Here is a 27,400-nt window from a genome sequence, read left to right as displayed (position 1 = left end):
AGACTTCAGCATTTACAGAAGGCAACTTATTACACCTATTTCATTCTGTTACACAGTGAGTGCAGACATCTAACTTTCCACCCTAAAATAAGATGAAATCAATTCCCTCTTACTAGATATTGAGAGATATGCAGGATGGCTCTCATCAGATCTTTGCTCTCTGTGAAGTCTGTCATACAAGATTATTGCCTGTTCACAAGGATCCTAAATATCCTTTCAATGTCTTTGATTTTTGTTTTGTTTCTGCTGATCAAAGTATCATTAGTTTCTTTTTATGTACTGGCAATCAAAAGGATAGCAAACATACAGTGTGTCATCTGTTTTACTTCCTGAGACCACAGGAAATGCAACCTCCCAGACATGCATAATTTTTGGTATACACATCAAATATAAAAGAGGATTTTAAAAAATAATTGTTTGGTCCTAATGATAATATGACTGTTTTGATGAAAAGTTTGTTGAAATGAAAAACAATCACTGAATTCTTTGCATATTTTATTTTTCTTTTTGATTTCCAACTCACACACATCTGGCATATTTTACATCTTTGCAATAAAACATGGTTACAATAGCTTAAGGAATTTATATATCCAAAATATTTCACCATGATCTCAAGATGAAATGAACTTGTCTTCCAGATGTTCAATATTCTCCCAATTCTAAGCTACAAACTCAAGATATTGCTTACAGACTGGTGATGAATAACTTAATCATTACGTTGATCCCCATGATTTCTGAATCTTATAAATACAAACAACAATGAAGAAGGAAATTCAGTGCTAAACTTACTAATACAAGGTGGATAACAAATAAGTAATCACATCAATAAATAATGATATGTTTCTGGTGCAAAGTGCCAATACAAAGAATCCATTATCTTTTTAAATAAATGACTGCAAGTGAGTGTAAATTCTGAGAAAATTACATTCCTGTTACATGCCTCATAGCCCTACCGACACAATATGTACATCTATGACAATACAGTCACCAAATATACAAAGAAGAAACATGAATTAAAGTGTATATACCCCTGGGTGTGTAATTTGATCAGTACAATGTGCAGAAAATTATTCTGATAGTTATCATTACAGTATTGTAAAACATGAAGTGCCTTAGTCTGAGAATGTGGCTTCAGGTGAGATTTTCAGAAGAATCAAAAAGAATAACCTCAGTCACCTTTGCAATGAAGCTAAGGCTGATAAATAAACCAAGCTGCTCAGAGGAAAAATAAGGGGAAAAAGAATTATTTTAGGCTCTCTCCTGCAATGATTTCTATGCCAAATCTTAATAATCCAGAAGTATAGCAGCTTCTATGCATTGGGAGTCATTAAGCATTACAGAGCATTATACTGAACTTCCCCTATTTGCTCCCTTTATACTAGTCTTTGAATTTAAAAGGGAGGAATTTATTTTCTACTGTATAAAGTATAAATATGGCAAATGATGGCTTTTTATCCAAATGCTTCATGAGCAGAATTCCACTTCAAAGGGGTAAAGTTTAGATTCAAAAAGTGAAAAACATGTTTTGGTGAAAATGTCAAAATTACTGTTTGCACCCAAATTCAACCCTTTACTACAAGCTGTACCCTTAGACAGATCTCCAGTTTGATTTGTGTGAATGCACCTGCTCCTCCAAGACATCAGGTTTAAAGTACATGCAAGTTGTAACTCCACAATAAAATTAAGAAACAGTTTTGTTCTTTATACAAGGTTTTACTTTTACAAAAGTATCCCTTYAAAGTTAAGATGTGCATCTGATGTACAAAGTATCAAACGTATTTTTTTTTCTTAGCTTGAAAAGAGGCTGGAGATGGGATGCATGTTAGGTTCATAGCCTAAACATTGAAACAACTGGACACAAGGTTCCTCAGAATTTTCAAAAGTCTCTTGTGGCGCATCCTACTACCTTTTCTCAATAAACAAAGATATATGAAATAATTACCAAAACATCTCCTAATTCATATAATTTACATGATACAAGCTTGCTTTTCAGCAGCTGGTGTTCAGTTGTGAAAAAACACACAAAGTAAAATGGTTGCTGACTACAATGTACAGCTATTGCTGGGTGTAATGGAATGTACAACGGAGGTCAATGCAGACGTGTTTTTCCACCAGAGACTACACCTTTCATTGCAGCACTTGTGCTCTCAGCTTTACCTGGGCTGTCAGTTCTTCCTTCCACTTCAGTATCTGTTCTGATGTTCATAATGCCACCGGTTAAAATCTATATTAAAGGCTACGATGCTGCCAGAAGCCATGCCAGTAATCAGAGTTCTGAAGAAGACAGAAAAGGTGGTCCTTAAATAATGTTATTTTTTACTTAACCATTAATTCTCTTTTACCTTCTCAAACGGTGGGTTGCATTAAACTGTAAAAGAACTTAAAATGAGACTAAATTTTTGCAATGCTATATGAAAAGTAAGTTTATAGGTGGGATTAAGTTTGCAATGGAGACACAAAATTTACGTATCTACATAGAAGCTGAATGTCTGCGATAGAGATCAGGAGCTCCGTTCAGCTGCCTTCATATAGGTGAAAGTACAGTGCCAGCTGAGACACTCTTGGGTGTCTGCCTTTCCTCCAGCTGCCTTTCAAGAATGGCTTGGTCTTAACAAGGTCCATAGTCCTATGTGCCATCCATGTTCATACTCTAGATACTTCAAGGTATCTCAAATAGTACCATCTGGCTAAAGGTACCAACCAACTCAGCCTCCTGCCTACAGAGCAACTCATTACAGGTCATGAGGAATATAATTTAGGGTGAGCTAAATTGTTCTCTAGACTCCACAGGCAGCAGTGAGTAAATCCAATGATTATTCTGGCAGCTTATTCCCTTAGTGCTCATGCAGACGTCTGTGTGGAAACACCTTCATTTAGATGTTTTAGAATCCAATGCCTAGTTATAGGCATCTGGTGGCACCTGAGATGCCCCAGCATATGTGACACATGTACACCAGTTGGCAGCTGTGACACCAGGCCCGTGGAGAGTCCTGCCCTCTGCACTGGCTGCAAGGCTTAGGTGGGTTATCCAGGAGCCTCTCAAATGTAATTGGATGCCTCTGTGAAGACAACTTAGTTGATCCCTTAATCATGAGCTAATCACAATTTGGTGACCTTAAATAGCTTCACCTTAAATATACTCCTACATTTATGTAGTTCTGGTGGAAATAGTTGAGATGATTTTCCAGTTATCATATGCCCTCTAATTCTGGTAGCTGAATTCTAAAATTGGATTAAGTATCTATCACCACTTATATCAAACCATATAAAATCCATTCTCTGCTTAATTATGCAACTAAAGCTAAGCAGGTGCTTAAAAGTACTTTGCTCAGCTGGGGCCTCACAGCCTAGTATTAAAACCAGGGATATAGAAATTAGGCTAGCAGAATCTTTTCATAGTGTAAATAAATCTCTTCAAACACAGCACAGTACTGTATGAATAAAATGGCAAAGTTCCAGAAGCAAATAGATCTCTTCCAGTAAGTTAGTTTTGATGATTATCCTAAGTTTGACACAGAAATCTTGTTTCATGTCATCTATTCATATATGAATAAATTTGGTGGGTATTCGATGTATAAGTGTTTTTGCTGCTTTACCAAATGGGTACATAGCATAATAATTCTGAAAAGCGTAGGAAAAATAAACCGACATGAATGCTCTGTGATTTTTCTAACATCCTGTGTAGTTTTTGTCTTGCATTTATAATATTAATAAGAAATAAGACTGATGAATGATGTAAAGAGCAAATCCATTCATACCTCTGCATAAATGCAAATGAAGGTTTATATTATAATCACTTTAAAATAGAAGACTGAGGGATATGGTTTGTATAGCTTTTATGTTTAGACTATATATTCTAGTTCTACAGTATTACAGCAATCACTGCAAGTATCTAGGCATGTACACAATATCTCCTTTGCTCAGAGAAGGAGAAAAGAAAGGACTACACTTATTCCTGCCGGACCGATTCACTGATAGTATTACACATTACGGTCTTTATGCCACCTCAAGAAGTTCTCAAACAATACATGGTTGAAAATCAGAAATGTACCACAGACTTTTGTACATTTTTCTTCTGTTTTTTAACAGGCACTACTGTGGTCTGATCCAGTTTGGCTGTTCTTAAGTTAATGTAATTTTACCATTATTTTCCTAGCTGAGGATCTGGCTTACTGACTTCGCTGATGTAACACCTCATCTTAATATTAAGCACTTGCCTTAAGAGACTTAAGGATCAGACAAAATGTCGAGTCATATAAATCAACAAGGTAACAACTAGGATCACAGTCTTGAATCATACCCTTTATGATTCATACCCTTTATATGAGTACATACCATGAATTCACACCTTAAAGTTAACATAGATCTAGACTTCATGCATTTTTAAACTTCATATAAAAATATTAATGACAAAYTCACCTCTGATCATGAGACAGATCCATAGCTCTAATGCCAGCATCACAGCCAGGGTAAATATAGAGCTGCTTGAAGTCACAAGCCTGCCATACTTCCACTACGCCGTTGTCTCCCCCTGTCACCAGGTTCTGCCCATCACTGCTCAGGAGAATGGCCTTCAGAAGAGTAAGACAAAACGCACAGCATTTAGGGCGACTAATCAATATTACTACAATTTAATCAACTGAACAAAGACTCTCACTTCTCCTAAAGAAAAAAATAAACCACTACTATTTAGGAGCTACAAATTTTAAATAAAATTCTTATGTGGCTTTAAAAATGACATGGAAATATATCTCCTATGTGAACCAGAAAGCTCTTTAACTATATCTGCCAAGACTTGAATTCAGAAAACATTTCTGTGTTTGTCCTACAATACTCAATGTCATCACTAACACCTAAAGCAGAGCAGGGATCTGCATTCCTTATGCTGTTTTAAGTGCTAGTGACAGAGCAGAGCCCTGAAGGCATGAATTCTTGTCTTGGCTAATAAATGAAGAATGGACTTATTTCAGAGTATTTTGTTTTAAAGACATATTTCCCACTGATATGTAATTCCAAACAAAAATTCCAGAAATTATGTGGGATCAAAATTTGTTCTTATTTATTCTGAAAAAATTCAAGTGCACTTTTGCATTTGAAGATAGAGATGAGAGCATTTGTACTTGAATATGACTTAAGCAGGAAATGGCAATTTTGCATGTGTAATTTCCTTTAAACAACAATGCAGATAAATTCCATTTATTTTAATACATAAAAGCGAGACACRACAAATGGCTGTTTGCATTTAGATTTACCCTGGTTGAATCATTGATCTCCATCTGAGCTAAGAGTTTGCCATTAATGCTGAAATTACTGAACCGTCCTCGTTCATAGTAGATGATGCAGTGACCTTCACTAGATACTGAAATTAAGCGAGGATACAAGCAGTTTTCTGTTCCTTCCAGGGCTCTCAGCAAATCTCCAGTAATTGTGTGTACCAGACAAGGACCTTCTGCATATGAAAAGATAATATATAACACATTTGCTGCTTATACAAGCTATATACACTACACAAAGAGACAATGTATACTATACTTTTAGATCATGCTAGTCCTGCATAGATAAAAAAAAAAGATGCAAACTTTGCATAAAGAATTTAAAATATACAACAGAAAAGGCAATGTAAGAGCTAGCAATGGAAGAAAATAGATACAATAGGTCTGAAAGTAATAGTTTATTATTGATTTGATTACTGGTAATTATCATTAATCTATCTTTTAAAATATTCTTTCCTCTTTCCAAGTATTCAGAGACCTCAGTCTTGGTGCTTTCCTTAAAAAACATGAACTCTCTTTAGCCTGCCCATTCACATTAAACAGATGGGGCCCTATCAGTGCATAGTAGGAGCAACTCCCAGAGGGCATATAATTGTATGACTGCATATTTATCCTATAGTCAGTGGCAGTTCCTGTAGGTCCTCTCCCCCAGTGAATGCAAAGCATGCATAGATTTCAGTCCTGACTTGTTTTAACAACGGATGTCATCAGACAGCCAACAGAGTAACTGTGATAGCTGGACTATAAGAACTTTCAGGAGAACATACTCTAAATGCATTTACTCCAGATAAATTTTAATATATTTTAATGYCTCTTTTTTTTTGGTGTTGAAAGAAAAACTCAACTATGATATCTACAGTGTATACACCAGATGCATTTTAAGATCGAAAGTGGCATTGGTATTCTTAAAAAAAACGGAGTCTCCTCTGTGGTAAGTGTAATGAGCCATGCTAAATGCTAAATGCTAAACATTTTCTTTTATGAGTCACAGGATACTCCTGGACAGCACAGTTTTCATTTCYTTATACACCCGGCCTATGACCCTGAAAGCAAATTCACACTGGCAGACCACCAGCCACCTTATGTTAAGCCTTTCTAACTGCTCTGAAATTCACATAGCAGCACAGGTAGAATGAATCACAGCCCACGTACTTGTGTGTAAGCCCACATGTTTTCGTCCCTGTTTGCATAAAGCCTTATACAGAGAGAGACCCCAAGCTTGACTGGGTCAATGGGATACAACTGCAGTGGAATTAATTTATTTTCTCAAATAGTTGAGTCTTAGCTTTGGAAATACAGAAGTGCCAGAATGTTATGAGAAGTGGATGTCCCTACCCTTRGAATAATTAACATATTAGACCTTTCAAAATACAAGTATGATACCCTCACATTTAAGCACACTGACAAACTGCCACTACCTTGGCTCAGCTGATTGTTCATGGACAGGAAGAAAAAAAGCACAAAGAGTATCTTCTGATTTAGGATCTAGTGCAAAGACATATAGGCTAAGCACTCTTGTTTTGTTGGCTAAGAGTGTGCACACAACACCCTGACACACGGGATTTTCTCCAAGAAGCCCTGCCTGCGCTGTCTCCCTGTCTTAGCGCCCGCTCTCCCGAGGGCTGTGTGTGTTAACGCAGCGACACAAAGAGCTCCAGAGAGGCAGACTCTCCGCGAGGCGGCACGTGCAGCGTTCACGCAGGCAGGCAGAACAACGCAGCGCTGCGGTGAAATGCAATCAAAGACACTGGAAAGGACAGAAACTTGATAAGCTGCTGTAAAAGAGGCATATGCTAGAAAATACAAACAAAAAAGTGATTTTTTTCTCTGTATTTATATTTGGAATAGAGTTTGCAAAGGAAGAATGTGGGTATATTAACTGAGGAGACAAGAGCTGACAGAAAGGGACTCCATTTCTCTGGATGAATTACAAATATACTTTGGATTTGATGTGAAGATCTTTAGTTCTCCAGCAACTTTTGCCTCTAAAAATATATAAATTACCCAAACACTACATAACTAATGAAGCTGAAGATAGTTGAGTACAAATTTCAGCTATTTTAGTAAGAGGTAGTTTGCAAAAATATAGTTTAAAAGAGTACAGCATTATGACAGTAAGAGTAAATAAAGCTGCCTTACAAGTTACAAAATAACACCACTGCAAGACAAACCTTTAGGTTCAGCATCATTGTGCATTTTTTTTCATAAATGTCTTGATTTGTACATTACCTATGTACAGGGAGTAGGCCTTAACATTCAGARTAAGCAGCTGCCAATTCCAGAAGGATTACAATATATCTTGGTAGAGGATACTTTGGATAACTAAAGTATATGTGGCTTGAGGGAAGACTGAGAAGTTCCATTAAGAAAGGCTCTAAAAATGTTAAGACTTAAATCATAAAAAGTTTTCTGACCTTTAGCACCACTGATAACGAGTCCCAGCTCTGCACAGACTGATACGCAGACAACTTCATGGTCATGACCAGTTAGCACAGCCCTAGGAGCTGGATAATCGCCTATAANAAAAAAAAAAATCAAAAATAGGAAACAATCAGTAAGTTCTGAACCAAATTTGCTTTAACAACAAAAGAACTTTGCTGTAAGTTGCCTTAAATCAGCTAAGTATCAAAGGAAGGTACAATCTGCTTCAATATATATCTTGAGTTTCTGAGCAACACGCATTCAGGTATCGTACCATGCACAGTCTATCAATCCCTTAACTTGCACATTAACAAAACACAAGCTTCTTTGTGTAGRAAGCAATGGGCTACATGCTGCTTGCAATGCGTGGATGCATGGATGATAACAATGCATAAAGATAACAGAAACGCAGCAAGGATCTGTTGGATTATCTAAAAATAACAAAAGTTATARGTCAGTTACAGAACAGAAAGTGTGATGGTATTTAAAGTAGCTCTAATGTAAAGATCTGCTACTGAACATGTATGTCTTCTGCTAAGAACCTGAAGAATGAGTTGAAGATGTTCCTATATTAATGACCATAATTTATCTCATTAACTGGGGGTAGGAAGAGAAGAAAAGGGGAACAGTACTCTACTACAAGGGCACTATTGTCACATCGACATTAATCATTCAGTCACACTGAATAGTTATACATTAAAATTATAACTAAAGATAGTTGTGGATATATATGTATATAACTATATCTATAACTATGTATCACTGTGGATACATACGTAATTTTTTGATACTTTGTTTTATTAAAGAGCAAGACATTACTCCTTAGATGTTTTTTTTCTCTATGCAGGAGAAAAATYTATTTTATCATGGATTATAGATACMAGCAAATGGGCATTTATAGAACATTAGCTGACAAATAGCAACATTTCTATAGTTTCTAATAACAACCGACGCTGATATCTTAACAAAGAAACTCCTGTATGCAGTAGAGAATTACTCAGTGTTTGATACCACCTTGATAGACAAAGAAAAGTTGAACAATAACAAGAAATTAACTTCTGAGATAACAGAAATTTGATCTGCTTATATTTACTTTATACAAACGAAACACAGGAAAATGGGGAAATTCTAAAGAACTGGAGCTCTGCTAGAACAGTTCAAATATTTTAAAAGGATAAAAGAAATGACCTAGGGAACTAGAGATGAATTACTGTGACATTAATCCTGGGCAAAATAACAGAATGATTAATCCAGAATTCTGTCAACAAAGAATCAGAGAGAAAAATCATTAATGCCAATCACCCTGCTGTCTTGGAATGGAAATCTTGTCAAGAAAGTCAAGAAAGCCTGTTACCTGTTTTTGACAGGAGGACAGGTACAGTTGATAAAGATGGCTGTGTTAAAATGGCCTCCACATATTTTTTTTCAAGGCACTTGACTTAGTAGTACAACTTTTTGCTTGAAAAAAACTGTGTTATACAGAACCTATTGAGGATCACGTGAATGGTTCAGAAACTGATTCAATGACTGACCATATAACTTTATTGCTATAGGAGKGATTCTTGACCAAATACTAAACAGTAATGTTATCTACAGGATAATAGAAAATCTTTGTGGGTAATATTCACCTGATACAAAGATTCAAGGAGAATTGTCTAATGAAGACAGAAAGTAATAATTATAAAGCTCTCTTCATTGCCTTGTTAATAATAATGCAACAAAATGCTTTTTATTTATTTACTTTGAATGCAGTCAGATGGAAGGTTGAGGTTTAGACAGATAGACACATTGCTTTTGGAGAAGAGATTCTGTTTTGGAAAGGAGTGAGACAGAGAAGGGTTTATAGAGTCTATACAGTCCATAGAGTTTATAGCGAGTAACTGCCTCAACGTAAGTTTTCAGAGGAATGCTCTAAAATAGCAGCTAGGAGTACGGAAGTATCCTGACCCTGTAAACCAGAAAGATGAAAGTCTTGTACTCACATTTAGAGAAATAAGCTCAAAGGAGGGTCATACAACTGATACAGAGAGTAGGATAGGAGTTTGCACAATGTTTAAAGTGCCTCCTCTCTTCACTGCAGGGGAAGCAGAGTGGTGACTTAATCACCATATCTGGTGAGTTACAGGTATAAAAGAAGTCCGATGGCTCATAAATTTATCCTGCAGCTAATGGCACAGCAAGGTCCAATGAGTGAATGGCTACACACATTTCAACCTTGCAGTAAAATGCAGTTTCCTAAATGGAAAGCAGTTAAACACTGTAACAAATTAACAAGGGAACTACTTGGGTATCTAATGTAAAATTGCAAACGTTTCTGAAAGAAACGCTTTAGGAAAGTAGGCTTGGATAGAATTTTGTGGGTCAGTGAATTTAGCCTTTTATTGTAGAGATTTATGTCACAGAAGCCATTCAATAAATTAATCAAATTTATAGAGCTCAGTTTTCAATCCAGTAGTACGGAGTAGGTCAAACATGCTCTTACCATTGCTTTGTACAGAGAAATTAGCACTTTCCTATCTCTACTGAAAATAGCTATCCCAATAAATCCTAGTATCACAGTTTTTAACCCAGCCAGTAAGGAAAAATCTTTTAGGCCTGGAAATTGAAGATGTGCATTGAAAACATGGTATTACAGTTAGCAAAGGAGGGATGTTGGAAGAAATAGAGAAAGATGCTACATGTCTGACTTAAGATAGTTATACATTGAGTTTTACATTGTTGTAATTTCCCCTTCAGTGTATCTGTTGTGCACCTCACATCCTCTGATGTTTTTATTTCTCCAACAGCCTAACACAGGAAGAAAAAAAAACATAAAATGCAACAAACTTCAAATCCCCCCTCCCCCTTTTTTTTTCATCTTCTACTGTGAGTCCTCCTGGAAATTATGGAGGAGGAATAGTGCCCAGGGATTTTCTTGCAGAGGTGCACATGGTAGGGTCATCACACTACAAGGGAACTAGCAGTAGTGAACGACTGAAATGATTAGATGGTTAGAAATTTTAAATGGAAAAAAAATGCAATTTTCAAAAGAACATTTTCCTCACTCTTTTCTAGGATAATGGTATAATATTATGGATTTGCAAAATGTAAGAATAYAAAAAATGAGCATAWTTGATGGACTTCTCAATTTACAAAGAYAAACACTTGTAAGAAATAACTGTCCTGAAATCTTTGAGGCTTGTAAGTATAAATTAGTAATAGAATATCATTATTAGGAGCCACAGTTAGACAGTAATTGAAAATAGGACTTTTTCCCCTTAGGGCTTAAAGAAAAATGTATTTAATGATATTTTCTACAGAAGAAGCTATGGCATAGGGGGAGAGAACCTTGATCATACTACATTTTATTGCTAAAGACAGAAGTTGTGAACTCTAGGAATCATTCAAAATCTAACAAAATATTCTGTCATTGTCACATCACCACTGACAGATGCAGCTGGAGGTCAAAGGCTGTAGCTCGCAGGTGAAAATATCCTAYCTATGAACTGAGATACCATCACTGTAAACTCCCTATAATTTCCCCAAAGGAGCACCTCTGAACTGAATTACTAGAGGGCAAGAAAAAAAAAGCAAAAAAACCCTGTCTTGTATTCCCAAACAAATACCTTCTTCTACAAAGTCTAAAACAAAATATATCTTCCCTTCTCTCTCAAATATATAAYGCTTAATATTATTGTAATGTTCTCCTATAACAGATGGCACTCTCATGACAAAGAAAAAAAAAAGAAAAAGGATGAACAGTATTACTGTTTCTCTCGTGTTGTCCTTTTTCAGGAGTTATGTACAGATTGCTCTGGGGACACATCTGGGAGTCGTCTGTTTAAAGAAAGATGAGACCACATTGCAAATTCCAGTTTCCATTTCATCGCTGGCTTTGATAGAAGCAAACACAAGGCTACAGCTGAACTATTTGTTGAAAATAAAGTATCACATTTATGATACAGTCTTTACTATTAACACCTTTTGAAGGGATATCTGTCAGAAAACAAAATCTTAGAAAATACTACAGCTTTCATGAAAATGAAAATATAATAGTTTTTGTTTATTTCTTACTGTCAGATAAAATCATGCATGGGATTTGATGGAAAAAGAAAACGGGCTATATCCAAAAACTGTAATTTCAAAATAGGAAATAGCCATCCACAATGTCCACAACATGAGGGAGTAATTATGTTATTTTTTTTTTAAAAAAAAGAAAAAAAAGATTGCTGACAGCAAAATATTCAAGGTAAATACCATAGCATCTCACCTTCTGGTTTATTTACTGAGCAATGTGAACAACACTCTGTATAATGCAATTCACCAAAGCCAGTGGACTTTTAGGTATCTTACAACTACCCAGGCCCCAAAAGGAAGGCTACAACGAAGGAAATGGCAGTCAGGATTCCCGGMACCTGTTCTTATTTCTGCCACTAAATTGGTTTGCACCCACCAGCTATGGAGCAAAACAAATGCACAGAGATCTGTTGGTAAAATGCTAGATATAACTGTATTAGTTCAGGTGGATTATTGGCCCTTTTACCTTCRTGTGGAAGTCTTGGGAGAGAGATGGGTTTGCCTGCTAGAGCAGAGACGATGGCAGTAGAAGTTACACGTTAATTTTCAAAGAGCTTTAGCAACGTCATTCTTGGAGAGGGAGCGGGGAGAGTGATCCATGGAAAGCTCTTCAAGTCAGTATCTGCTAGCCACCCTCTGGCAGAATAGTGCCAAGATGCCATATTTTAAAAATTAGTACCTAAATTGTACAAGCATACTAGTATTGTTGTAGCTCTTTAAACATGCAAAGTAGACGACTGCATTTGTGTAAAAATGCTTATGCAGGCTTTTAGGTAGCCATCCACCTAGTACAGAACACACTGATAGCTATTTTTAAATCGCTGCCCTTTTGAGGTTAAACTAGTACTTGTCAGAGAGTATTAAAATGTAGAGGAATATAAAAAAAAGTSAATATCCTGAGCTCAAAATAACTACTCTTTTTAGATACAGACTCACAAAAAACTGGGATGTTCACCTAGAAGCAATTTAAATTTGTTTCAAAAAGGAAAGAGTGAAAGCGTACTTTTGTGGAATTCTTTGCAGACTTAAACCAAAGTGCAGGTCAATTACCAAAGCTCCTTTAGGGGAGCATTCATCCTGTCTTTCCAGTATATACAGAACACACCTACTGGGATAAGAGAAACAGTTAGCACCTCTGAGGACTATGTTACAATGCTAAACAAACTGAGCTTTGGGCTGATAGACACAATATATTTACAATGGTCAGTACAACTCCAGTTAGAAAAAGCAGGGTTAACTCTCACACCTCTGGTGACCATCCTCTTGGATGCTGCAATAGGTAATGAGAAATGTCAAGTCCCCAGATCAATGAAATTTCAGGCTCTAGGGACAAAACAGGAATAGCATTGATCCTTTTAAAGAACACCAGTCAGAGGGTGAATGTAATATATTGCGCAGGGAGGCTCGAGAGGATAAGCAGCCAAGTCCAACACACTTACCTGAAAAAATATTCAATCAGCTTTTAGCACAAGCTGCCTACCCTCCTTCTTTTCTTTCATGCAGGAGTCTGATTCCAATTAAAGTGTGCAAATTAATTTTTATCACTTCCAAATTAGTTTCTGAATTTGTGTCTCTTTCAGATGAAAGCATCTGTCCCTCACTTTTCTGCAATTCTATCATCTACTTAGATATCTGCTCAAAGACTCTGAGATAATTCTCATTTTCAGAGTCACTTGTTGGAAAGAGACATTCAATAAAGCAATCATAAAATATAAAAATAAAACAACTATAACGATACATGTTGAACTCSAGGGCATATCATGTAGTCTCTTTGCTCCTTTTTATGATGACTAATACAGTTGCTATGTGAGAAGAAATTTGTATACAAATTGGTGCTCAGCTAAAACAAATCCCTACATATCATAAACGGGGAAAAAACCCAAAATCCAAATCATTAAACTCTGTAACAATATTTTTTCTATTCAGTCTCTTAGAATTGCAAARATTTACATTTGCCAGATCACCTAAAGAATAGCAATCTCTGCTGCTAAATTGCTTGTAAGCAAATTACATCATTTATGTGTGTTGTGTCTTCCTAAAAGAAAACAGATTTCTTTCACTGTTCTCTCAACTGCAGCAGATTTTTATAATGTGGTCATCAATTTAATAAGGTACAGATTCAGATTACCTATTTCAGATGGCCAGTTTTGGCTTAGAAAGTAGGTATATGATCCTGGCAGGATAATTCAGCTACATTCAATTCACTGCTTTTCCAAAGGTGCATACTTATCTAAGCAAGCCTAAAGGAGTAATACAGATCCAAACATACATAAAAAGACAGTGGTTGTCTTCTAGGAAGAAGAAAGCCTGCATCCAAGTCTGCCTCAGTCAAAAGCAATTCATGCCTCATCCCTAACTTTCCAGGATCTTCCCCAGGCACCAACCTTCAGGCAAGGCTAGGAAAAAGTATTTTCCATTATTGCTATTATATCTGAGCTATTACGTAGACATGAAACCAATTTTTGTTGGACTACAGAAAGGACAAAGAGGATAAGGTATGCCCCAAATACTGCTGTTGAAGGTATGCAGTTTTTGACCTGATTTCTTGATTTATCTCAATTTTTTCTAATCATAAGGAGCAGACAAAATAATTTTGCTTGATACTTTCCATCAAAGCTGGAGGTACACATGGGGCTACCTCCTCCATATTCTTGTGAATATGAGAAAATTGGGTTTGAATTCCTTCAGCCTCTGGAGGCCAAGAACTTGGTCTCTCACTTCCTTGACAAATATTCTAACCATATGGCTATTATGTAAGCTATTTTTGAAAGTTATGTTATGGAAAAAATATTATTTAAAATCTGGTGAAAATTCACTCTTCTCAAAGCCTGGAAAATAACTCTGAGAAATGCAGACTGAATCAGAAACCCCCCCCTTTCTATGGGTGGCAAGGGAAAAAAAAAGGTGATAACTTCATGAATGCATTGATTTGGAACAATTCTTCTAAAATTATAAAGAAGCTCACCATACTCTTGTAGGCAAGTTTTCAACTACTGAGCTGGAACAGCCATGGAACAGCAAGAATCTTATCCAAGCCACAATTATTTTCTATTCTCCTATTTTAAACCAGAGCTGATTCAGTATTTCCCACCGACATAACTGAGGTCATCCTCTGAGCACAGTACATATATACACAGATTGTTTAGTAGAGGCTTCTGGACAAGTCTGACAYGTTAGATTATTGACATACATGTTCTTTAGTAAAGACTTCATCTAACTCACAGATTCTGCAAAAGGGAATTTCAGCAGAAATTGTAAGGACTTTATTCTGACAATCTTTTGCCACAGAGTAGTTCACAATAAATAATCGTGATTGCTATGTTTTCTGAAGAAATAGTATATATCTCATATACACAACATTTTAAACTATATAAAGTGTTTAGGACTGGGGGCTTGCTTTTTTCCCSCTTACTGTTTTCTGAAGCAACTAAAGTTCCTTTTGGTCATTGGATGCATTGAAGCTGAAATTGATAATTAACTGTCTTTCAGCTTAAAAGATCATTATAAAGCCAAGCATCTAACTCAGATAATTACTATACCTGACATTTTTCTTTGAATTCTTCACCTTCTTACAGTCTGTTACATAAAATACCTTATCTGTGTCTCCAGATGACAGCTTTTAAGCAACTAATCCCCTTTTCTTTTTTCCTGAAAATATCATCCACATCTTTCTAGAAATTCATTTTAAAGATGTTAATTAATTGGATTTAACCTACAGTGAACATCTCATTTTCATTTTTCCTACAACGCAAGTCCTAACCTTCTACTAGTAAATACAGAAGAGGAATGGTTTAGGAAATATTTCTTTATAAAACTACTTCATTGACTTAATAGCTATGTAAAACTTCAAAAATATCTTCATAAGGATTGTTAAGAATACTTCTCTCATGAAAATTAGTATATAGGGATTCAATTATACAACGTATCATGTCTACTCATGGTAGGGACTAGAATTTAGTAGTTATTACTTCAGTAGGAACATTTCATAATTGTAGAAGTTTTAAAAGGCAGAATATCCTTCTCATGTATTATCACTAACATGATCTATTCTTACTGGTGTATGTTCCCAAAAGCCAAAAGWGCTATGAAAAGGTCTCTCAGGATATGTTTCCAACACATGAGGTTCTGCTTATAGCACAGCACTAACATATTATTAGCCCATGCCTCTTAATTTTAACCCAATGAGTTGAGAGAGTAATAACAGTGATGATACAGCAATCTAGTCTAAAACATGAGTAGTAAGGAATCTAATCAGTATTTTAGGGAACTGGTACCGTGGACTTGGCTATTTAATCTTCATGAGTGCTGCTACCCGTGCCTGTGAGGCTACACTAGAATGGACATGACCACCCACAGCACAGCTTCCCATTAATTTGACAATGAGGCTTTTTCCTAAGTAAAAAGGAAATGTCCTGTCTATATGGAGGAAGAGACTGAGAGCAAAACATACAATTGGTTTTGTTTTCATACAAYGGTTTCTGTTAGCTGATTGATAGGCTTTTTTTTTCCACAAAATTACAAGTTCTTTGAGGGAGACACTTTCAAAGATAGAGAGTTACGATATTAAACCTGGGATTCCAAGAAGTGGCATTTCTTCAGATTCAGCTATCTTCACGATGACAAAAAGGTATCTGAACTAAAACAAATCTATCTCCAAAAGAAGTAGGGATGATGCTTGTATGAGGTGGTAAAGAGCTACTAATTGCAAGGTTGCCCAAGGCCCCTACAATCAAAAGAAATGCAAGAAAAAAATCTTTTTTTTCCCTCTCAGAGAAGAGAATATTTAATTCTTAGCCCAGAAATTATCAATACTTGATACAAATCACACAGGCATTCATAAGCAAAATATCATCAAGCTAAACAGAGTGCACTGTAATGAAACTCTTCAGGCTGACTTTCTTCCTACTTGAAAATGACGGGAAAAAAAGGAACATTTCTATTTCTATAGGAAGCATATTTCTGTCCTATCTCTATGCCAGAGAAATTTGTTACGACAACACAATTTTGTATTTTTCCCCCTCCATTTTCGCTCTTTCATAAAAGCAAAAGCAAGTCAGGTGTACAAGTCAGGTTTTTATCTGTCTCATTGCTCTGGTTACAGATAAATGGAAGAAAATGAAAACATAMTAAAATTACTGCTGCTGCCAAATTAACAGAATATATACTTTGCTAAACATAAATAAACAGATTTCTAAGAGATAGTCAGTTGAAGAAACACTTTCACTTAGAGCCTACAACTGACGTRTTTATATCCCTCCAGTCTGTACTTGAACCAAAGACCAAAACTGCTAGTGATGCACTGTTAGATTCTTATCCAAAGAGGTAGTATCTTTGTGCTGAAAATAATCATCAGATTCAAAGTTTGAAAACTATGCTTTAGGAAAAAAAAAGTGCATGGATTTAGTCCTATGCAGAACAGCTATGGATAAAAGTTCCTTTGTCTTTTGCTGTGGTCATATTTCTAGCTTAGAAAGCTAGAATAAAAGCTAGAAAATCTTCCTTAGATGAAGGAACCTTATAAATTAGTATTGCRCTTTAAGCCTCCTTCTTTATAAATTAATATTATTGTGTCCTCGTCACTATAGAAAGCATTGATAGTAAGTCCTCTGYGAATGTAGTGTAAACTCTTCCTGACATTTTATCTTTTTCTATTTTTATTCAGTCACATTGCTTCTTCAAAGGTTTACTTGCTACAGAAAGACCTTTCTCAAAGAGACTAATTTAATTCCAAGATATGTGAGACATTTCTTTTTTGAGAAGGCAAGGAGCTGAAATAGCATGCAGTACCACAAAAAGTTACTGACATAAAATGACAAAAAATATTTATGGAGAAAGGAAAATCAGAATATAGTGACATATGTCCTGTCACTTAAAGGCCAAAATTGTCTTGTTATAGTTTATGATGACATGATGCTGTAAGTGATAAAAAAAAATGTGAATTTAAGAAATATTTTCATATTACTATCTGTTACCATGCACAAGCTCTTTAAATGTTTTATTTGGCTGGTACTCAATGAATTACTTAGCATATGATGCGCTTTTTACATGATGCTTGCAATTTATAAGTGAAATAATAGACACATTTGGTGGTATTTCTGGCAACTAGCAAGAGGAATTCTAAAAATGAATAGGCACAATAGTGGACCTCTCAGGAAGGCGTTTTTAAGAGGATATACTTACTGCTATTTGGATTGTCACCAATAATATGATGTCGGCCACTCCAGTACCAAAGCAGCAGCGTAGCATCACGAGAYCCAGACACAATGTAGCAATCACCACCAATATATGACTCTGATCTGGCAAGGCAAGTAACGACATCCCAGTGGCCGAACACAATCTGAGTTAATTTTCCTGGAGGAAGTGCACAGTGATATAAACTCAAATTTTCTGAATATCTGCAGCATTTTGGTACAACTAAAATTAACATTAAGAAATATTCAGTTCAAATATATCTTGTGCCTAGAATCTAGTGCCTATCTTTTGTCCCTTAGAGTTCACTGTATATGACATCAAAGTGACAAATCACAAAGATAAAACTAAAATGATTATCTTTCCATGTTCCTTTTGACAGCTGTGCTCTGTGTCAATCCACAGCCCGAGCCTTACCTCTGAAAATCAAGTTAGTGCTCTRGTCACTGAATATTAAGTGCAGTTACTTCTCCGTCAGTATTTTTAAAATGGTGTTATGATATTAAAATGGTATTAACATATTATTTGAGAAGTTCACAAATGATAAACATGAGCTACAAAACACATGAATTCTTCCACAATGGTGATACATTAGTATACTAAAAATGTATATTTGTTCTGCTAATGTCAAATGAAGGTTAACTACAAACATCATCTCTTTCTAATATTATAATCAGTTTTTAGCAATATACTGAATGGTATCAGGCTAGGCCCTAAAACAAACAAACAAAATATCAKCTACTGATAGCAGGCCAGGCAACTTCCTTTCTTATTACATCAAATAAATTGAGATAAAATCAATACAGCCACTAAAAATTTCTAATAAAAGTTTTGGTTCATCCTTTGATTAGATATAAGCATGTTCGGTTTGAAAAGTTGCCAATAACAAAGTTGTATGCCTTCCAGTTTCATATTACCTCCTTTATCTTCAAAAAGCATCCTAAAGTTATTACAAGCTATTAAAAGCAGATAATAATGAAGGATTTTCTAAACTGTCCTTTATTATTTCTTGTAGGGTAAGCATAGCCATTAGATGTGGTCGCCTTAAGAGCACACAAGAAACAGGTGGTTTTATTTAGGGTCACCTGTTTCTGTAGAATAAACTCGAAAGCTCTTGTCCCAGAAACCACAGATGAGAATGTAGCGGTTATCTGCTGTGACCACGAAACAATGTGCATTGATCTGGATGCTCTGATCCACAAGGTCTGTGATCTGCCGTTTGTTCACACCAGAGTTATTGGCTGTAACGAAATGCAAAACACATTTTACAAGTAAGTCATTCCAACACCTTCCTGTCATACACTTACAGGAAAAAATGAATACATTTAACTTTCAATGAACTGTGAATTTGCTGTTGAGTAAGCATTTTGAATATGAACCTTTAGAGCTGTCTATATGGGTGTCAGAAATACAAAATTATTATGAGTTTCCTTGTTTCCCTTTGAATAAGACAAAAGATTCTACAGGAGATGACAATTTCTTAGTGCCTGATGCACTGTATAATACATGGAAATATTTTACATGCTCTGCTGAAGTAATCTCCAAAAAACAAACTAAATTGTGATAGAAAGTGAAGYGATAGAGTGATGGTGATGGAAGTCCATTTATAATACCAAGTCAACAATAACAGAACTTCAGAGAGTGAATTCTTGGTGGTCACTACCTTTCCTAAGGATTATATCCAGCTTGTRTTGTGTGACCTGTGCATCACCCTCCCACCCTCTGCAACTCCAGATACTTAATGGAATCAAAGACATAAGGATTCAACCAATGAAGCTATTTAAATCCAGTGTGCATTCTTAACCCTGCCTACTCATCAAACAGGGAACCAGGCCACTGCTAGTAATGTCAAAAGAGGCAATGTTACCTGGAAATCCCCCCAATGGAAGGAAAAGCAATGAATCCTTGCAGAATCCAACCATCCCTACTGTTGTGAAATATAGCCCAGGACTAGGCAATATCAGCYAATGTGCTCCTTACTCCCCATGATGCAGCAAACAGGATTTTGCAGTAAGGTTATGTTCCTCTCACTTAATATTAGCTTCTAGTTCAGTATGTAAGTTAATTATCTCGTCTCCCTCTGTACTGACTGGAGAGACACATCACTGCTACATAGTAAGTCATCTCAGCTTATAAGAGCTGTCCAAGCAAAGTAAGCTGGACAACTCCAGAAGACAGTTTCTCTTTCTCCATTAGCTATTGAGGGAATCTAGACAACTGAATTCAGATAACTGAGATAAAACTCACTCTGAAAGACATATTTCTACCAGTAAGAAYAGAACATATGTAGCTAATATTCTGAAATTCCTTTTGTCTCTATTTTTGGTTATTCCATTCAAATTGCTCATAATTTCATGAAATATCAAACTCAATAAAAAACAATCCTATTTCAAATTTGCTTACAGAAGTCAGTACCAAGTTTATATACATTCCAAGAGCAAAAATCTAAATTTCCAGGTTCTCTGTGTACATCCACTGAAAGGTCGTAAACAACAAATTACTCAAATTTCCATAAGAGGTGGTGCAATAGCTGTGTCCTGGCTTTTGAGAGGAAAATCTGAAGAGAAAACTATTGTCATTATATGAGCAAAGGCAGTATACAGAACAAGAAAGCTAACTTTCCCGAGAYACCTGTAAGTCTCCTAAGACACTAAGTCTTTCCATTGTGAATATCGACAGAGAGAAAAGGTAACTTCTCATCTGGAGATCTTTAAAAATGCCTTTTTTTTYCTCATTGATGCTTCAGAAATGGCTCTAAGAATCTTCCCCACACATAATTTTTGTCTCARGTATCTACCTCCTAAAAAAACCCCAACCAAATAGTTACAGTTAAAGAGAAATAATGACCATTAGAAATACAGGTCCCTATAATTTCTTTTAATAGAATTCTAACACTTCTAGCAGATGCTTATTTCTCAGAATACTTTACTTTCTCAAGTATTTCTTATATTTTGAAAAATGGAATCATGGATCATTTTAAAACCCAATCTGTTCTTTATTAATTTAATAACACATACTAAAAGTCCTAATCACAAACTGAATGAAAAGAAATCATTCAACTTCTCAATGATATATGCAGTACGAGTAGTAAAAAATGAAAGTATGTGAACTCTGTCAGAGCCTCACCTTTTATTGTATTAATGTGCCTGATAAAAGAACAGAATTATAGATATGGGCTGACAGTGTGACCGACTTAATTGGTTGTTTCTTAAATACCAATTGCTAGTGATGTTAGTAAAAAATAGTACTCCTGTAATTCATTCAACATCAATCGCTAATGCTTTTAATTCTCCAGGATTGACAAGAATAAATATTTCCCTATTTTCTCTCTTAAATGAAGCATAATATACAAAAAACAGCTTAACCAATAATTCTTGAAAAAGATATTTGCAAATATATTGCTACATTTTCATCTTGACATACCAATCAATGGATCCATTTCAATCGGAAGATGATGAGCTTGATCCAAAGAATATCCTGGGGCTCCCCGAAGGCCTTCAAGTGAAACGAAGAATAAAGTACTTGTTACTTGAAATTTTTGTATGATTTTTCAGGTTCAAAACTGTATTGTGGGGATATTACATGCAAAATAATAAGGTAACTTCTTTCTATTTCTTGTTCTATATGTCTTTTAAGATTTCTTCTGCTGTGCTATAGAAAYACGTTAATTATTCATTTATGTAACTATAAATGTGTAACTATGAGTGCTAATTCATTAGGATTTGTGCTGCCACTAATAGTCATTAAACAACTTTTTAAAATAGTGTAACAGAGCATTTCGTTACATTTGAACACTGGATGAGTTTTACAATAGCACAGAAAAGAAAAATAGTTGGACTAAATACACAGTTACGTGTTTCTTATGTAGGGGAAACTGTAAGTGACAGAAACTTGAACCTTTTCTGGGATTTATTTAGAGAGTGTTAAGCTTGGTAATGGTAGACTACAGTATATTTTCCACAACTATTCCTATTTAGTTCTATATTGCAGTTCTGTGAGTAGTCCTTAAGCTGTACTAATTTGCCGTAAGGTCTGCATATATGGTGTATACTTTCAAAGGCAGAGAGCATTGCTTTGGCTCTTCTGAGGATCTCTCCCACTGYATAAATCACAGTGATCACTATTAAAAATGCTGTTTTTGCCAAGATATTTCATTTTGCAGAAGAATATCCCCCCTATGAGAAGATGCAGACYTCCGGAGAATAAATGCTGAACGGACACGTGTATAACTTGACTGTAATGAGACTGTTCCCTTCTCAGCCCCTGTGTGATTTAGTTCATGGTTTTTCTAACTGTACTGCTTTCAACAGATCAAAGATAATGATGAAGGTTTGGAGACGAAGTGCTAGATTTTATATAGCACCTACCTTTATCTCTGTATAGAAGGAATTAAAGTAAGATGGCACTTGAGTGATCTCTTGAGTATGCTGAAACTCAAAAGCCCAAGAGCACAGCTTGTGCTAATTTTAAACATATCTGCCTTATATTATATATTGGGAACTCTCCACTAATAACCTTTATATTCAGTGATAATTGTCACTTTCTACTACAGCAATAGATGTCTGTGGGAGTTAAAAGAAAACAGAATCTATAGATAGCCCTCCCACGTTCTGGGAAAGACTGCTCTAAGAACTTTCCCTTCCCAAGTTTCTTCTTTCAAATCCAAGCCAGTTTGGGATATATTTTTACTGGTACTAGACTCATTTGATTCTACTGTGAGATGAGTATGTAAATGCCCTTTTCTGTGTATAAACTCTTATAGAAAGACACAGCTGTACATACAACCTGCAACAGTGAAAGAACTCTGTGTACAGGTTTCTGTAGTGCACTGTGTGTACAGGTTTCTGCCAATCAATCTATCGTTTATGCTAGAGTTGTGATTTATTAAAATAATATTACTGTACTATTAGGAAACTCTTACTCTGTCCTGGATTAGCCTCTTGCAAAATAAAGGACACTGCCAGGTGGGATGTAAAAGGTAAAACCATCACCAGAATTAACTTTGATTTTTCTGAACAGTTTTGCTGTCTGTTTCCCATATTACATATTCAGAAAGTACTCAGCTCTTTTAAATATATGGTAAAAAATTTAGTTCATGGTTGATTCACAATATGAATCCTGCATGTTTGCAGTGTGGCTTATGCTTTATGCAAGTTTATATGAAAAGCTAAACTCCAACAGTCACATCCATCAAAAAGACCTATGTGATTTCTACCAAACTACCTGATTCCACTAAATACCATTATTTAAAGAAAACCCAAGAGATTCAGGCTACAGCAGTATTAGTGACCTTGACTCTTGCTCAGTAAACTATAGGTAGGAATTAGGGTTTTCTATCAGTCCCACAGTCCTGATGTGAAAGTGGGCAATCATTTACTAAATGAGACCCCTAACAAACTGAGGAGACATGAATGAAAGGGCCTACTGATGGACAGTGTAGTTGGGCAGCACCCCTGAAAAATTCAGTAGAATTCATTAGCGATTAGTCAACCAATGTTAGTCAAAAGAATATTAAAAATATCATGGCCCTCTACCTTTTGTACATTTGAATAGTTTCTGACATTGGGCTCTTCATCAAGGACACTGTCACAAATTCTGTAAAAAAATGGTTTCTTTTTTTTTTCAATAGAGTTTTATTTTAAAGAAACGGACAAAACATTTTATGCATCTACTGCTGTTGCCCCTGATGGAGTATCATAAATCAGTGGATTTATTAAAGGGAATCTGATATCTTTTCTATTCACTGAATAGCCACGTGACATCTGTGGAGTCAGTTTGTAAACACAGAATTCTCAATAAATGATAAATTTTAATACTTACGTTAATATTACACTAAACATTCTGAATAAAAGTCACATTAAAACTTGTATTACTGATAATTCACAGTGGTAAGAATCAACTTCATCTGCTCCAATAGTCCCTCGAATGGATGCCTATAAAGGAATTCCCATTCATTCCTCTAATTATTGCTTGCATTGCTTTCGCAACACCAGTCTGTGGCCAGCCTCATGCATAAGATGTGGGATCTATTTCATCTAACTTTAATCATTTACTGAGGAGATATCTACACTTAAGGTAGTTAAATCTCAAGTCAACCTAGAATCCTTATATGTCTACTGGCCATAGACATCTAAGCTAAATCTCACAAGTCCCTCTCCAGAAGTGCCCACTTCTCTTCACTAGGGCTCCTCCTGGGCCCTAAAGAGGGGAAGATTTTTCTCTTTTGCCTGGTCCCTACAAAGTCCCTGAGTCCACTACTGAGTGACGCTCTCACAAACAAGAGGCAGCTTGTTTCTCACAGCGGTAAGAACCCTTGATAAGTTTCCATATGCAGCAGCATAAGGGCCATCACAGCAGCAGGTTACCATAGAAGATGTCACCGAATGAGACGCGTTTGTGAGTGGGGCAGTAGCTCGTGGCTCCACCACTGCTATTAAGCAGTGCTGGGGACAACCTCCACACTTACATGTCCAGGGGAGGAGAGAGGACAAACCTAGAGGCAATACGGAGAAGTGAGCAGAAGGGCTGGGAGGCGGCTTTAGGACGACCCCACAGAAACAGGCTTTTGGAAGGGAATAAGTGAACTTCTCTTCAGAACATTTCAGTGTCCGGCTGCTTAGGCTTCCTTAGGGTCCCATGGGGCATCAGGGCTTACGACCTGAAATYTCTCTCAAACAGCAGAATGGGACGCACACCCTCTAACGCATTGCTCCCGCAACCTGGGACATACTCATATAGGCTGTGTCAAGAGCAGCAGCGCTCTCCTGAAAAGCATTATATCGGAGGCTGATTCTGACCCCAAATCGCCTGGCTGCCCTGGTGACATGCTGCCGTTAGGGAGCACTCCTACGGAGGACACCAGAGAAAGCAGAGGCCTCGGTTATTCAACACAAACCAAAATAAACAGTACGTTTCCTAGGTATTTGTGTACTGTCAAGTGAGCACGATTAACCTGCATCTAGCTAAACACCGCTTGCGATTAGGCGGCGCGCTGTTAAGATCCTTAAATTAGATTTCAACGCGTCAGTGAGAGCGTACCTACTGTGTTGTGCCACCGATTCACCGCAAAAAGTCTGCTGCAAGTGACGGTTACCACGGCGGGAATGGTAAGGTGGGGGAGCGTGTTGGCTGCCACGTGTGTGACAGGGGAATTTGATGGAAATTTCAGCACCATTATGACATCCTGCTGCATCTGATCTTTAAACATGAGCGGGCTCTGTGGAAGGAAACACTGTTGAGTAGAAAGGAGAAGAGAGCAGAAGAAACAGAAGGGATAACACAATTAGTGAGGAGGTCTGAGGGAAAAACGAGGTTAAAAAAGAGCAGGCAAGCATGTGCACGTACAGGGGAAACAACGCTACCTGCACATCTGRACGAGTGAGGTGGGACGGCAAAATTAGAAGCTACTGTTGGATCATTACATGAGGATAAGCAGAGAACGGGTACGGTAAGGGTCCACTAGGTTATCATTACCGGGCGCAAAGTGACCATGTGTCTTTAGATAGCATTAGTTAATATATAACAAAATGTAAAATGATAGAGCAGATAACATTCGTACAATACAGATAGAAGCCAAATACAGACAATCTACATCATAAATATAAATGTTATAAAGCATCACGACTGCAAAATAAATTTTGAGAGAGTCAAAAACTCAAAGGTATTTAATTTTCCTTAATGAACTTCTGGTATGAAATGCAAAAGTTCCAAACATAAACTGACAATTTAATTCTATGTAAAGCATACACCTATTAGGGAGTCTATAAGTAATTACAACTGAGCATGCTGATTCTACAGATTTTTTACATAGACAACACTGTTGCTATAAATGGCATTATATATATATGGTACTGTTTTAATGTTAATTTTTTCAACCTTTATTATAATAAATAGAATTATTTCTGGAAGTACAAATAATTCTTTCATTTTCTCTATCACTTTAAATTGTTACTTTAAATATATTATCTATATCTTAATATAAAATAAATATTAGGTATGTTTGACATCTAATAATACTTAAAAAAATATAGCTGAACTAACACTTCCAGATCAACTCTCATTTCCACTGTGTGCAGCTGCATAGAATGATTTCCTTGCGGACATATAAAATAATTACAATTACTGCATGTATTACTGTTGATTTACACAACTTAAGAGAAAATTTCTGGTTCTAAGCGTTTAATCAAAGGCACTGAGAGGCACAGAGATCTGTCTCTTCCAGTCTGGCTAATATAATTCTTTGCAAGAAGCACACAAAAGAATGTGTTGAAAATGAATTTTGAAGTTCAAATTGAAATTAGAAATATACGTTGTATTCTCCCAGGGGAATGGGCGGGAGGATTCCAGTAAGATTTGAACTACAATACTTCACTTCTGTCAAGTTTCCAGGGTTCATAAATCAATCCCTAACAATGTAGCCTTTAAAACAAAACAAAACAACATGTTCACTGTTAGAAAAGCCTGCAGCCATTCCTCTTTCTGCAAGAAACTTCTTGCAGAAATAAGAATGTAAATATATACTTATCAAGTGTATAGTTAGGAAGATAGTGCCATTTCAAGCAATGTTAGAGAGCAAAAGTCATCAGCATAGGAAGCTGAAGCTATTCAGGCTTCCACCTTGCTCTGCTAGAGCACTGCGAGCTACTTCCGTGCGGCGATACGGGCAACGGAGGGCATTAAAAGTGTTCCTTAAATGGGTATTTTATGACCTATAAAGGCTCCTCAGGTTCAAAGGAAATGAATTCCCAGCCAGCAGTTATGTCTCACCAGGTGCATGGCAGAGCTCCGCGGTGGATGGGGCTCAATGAGCAACTGAGATGGCGTCTGTCCAAAGTTGTGTATCTGCGCCTCCATGGCCTGCGGGGAAGGGAGAGCGACTGTCATAAGCAATATGCATCAAGGAGAGAGGTCAACACACTGTGTGACAATGCAAGCATATCCCAAGTCAGCCATGAAAAAAGTCCAGAAAATTCACCCGGTGCTCTCCTCCCAGGCTGCAGACTCATCCAAGTGTTAGTATTTTGTAGACAAGCTTTGCTTCTCCTTTCAAGCATGCTTCAGTTAACCAACTAACCATTCTTATTTCCAGTAACTGGGGTTACATGTGAAAGTGTTAACCTGTGAGGACATGCAGTTCTTTGAGAGAGTGTTTTGCACTAAAAAGCACACATATACCTTAATAAAGTCATTTGTGAGGAGGAAAGTATGAGGATCTCTAATAAAATAAGCCTCTGGAATCTTAAATCAGGGAAAAGAAAAGCAAAGGGGGAAATAAAATTCATGGATAATGTATAATAAAAACAAAATAACTACTATTTCAACAATACTATTAAAGGTTAAAACAAAAAATGCCAGAAAAGAATCCTGCCAGGGCACACCCTGACTACCGTAAAAATCTTTCCAAGTAGTATTATTCACCGAGTCTTTATTTTGTACTCTATTTTGTTGTATTTTTCCATGGG

At 36.4% G+C, this 27,400-nt stretch overlaps 1 protein-coding gene across 1 annotated transcript in view; it reads right to left on the bottom strand.

Moving 5' to 3' along the window:
• Positions 1–478: 478 nt before the first annotated feature.
• NBEA (neurobeachin) overlaps positions 479–27,400 on the bottom strand; it is a 519,273-nt gene continuing 492,351 nt past the window's right edge. Inside the window, exons 50-59 of the mRNA XM_085320669.1 lie at positions 27,114–27,176; positions 26,706–26,795; positions 24,978–25,170; positions 21,363–21,434; positions 19,025–19,180; positions 17,931–18,101; positions 7,688–7,789; positions 5,253–5,449; positions 4,420–4,571; positions 479–2,274 (exon numbers count right to left, since the gene is read on the bottom strand). Of these exons, the coding sequence (XP_085176795.1) occupies positions 2,184–2,274; positions 4,420–4,571; positions 5,253–5,449; positions 7,688–7,789; positions 17,931–18,101; positions 19,025–19,180; positions 21,363–21,434; positions 24,978–25,170; positions 26,706–26,795; positions 27,114–27,176 (1,287 nt within the window). The 3' untranslated portion in view covers positions 479–2,183. The remainder of the gene's footprint in view (positions 2,275–4,419; positions 4,572–5,252; positions 5,450–7,687; positions 7,790–17,930; positions 18,102–19,024; positions 19,181–21,362; positions 21,435–24,977; positions 25,171–26,705; positions 26,796–27,113; positions 27,177–27,400) is intronic.

This window comes from Rhea americana, unplaced genomic scaffold, assembly GCF_003343005.1.
Source record: "Rhea americana isolate MKP2758 unplaced genomic scaffold, rheAme1 scaffold_65, whole genome shotgun sequence".
NCBI classification, from domain to species: Eukaryota; Metazoa; Chordata; class Aves; order Rheiformes; family Rheidae; genus Rhea; species Rhea americana.
Note: the sequence above shows the minus strand (reverse complement) of the source record. Positions and strands in the feature narration are given on the sequence as shown.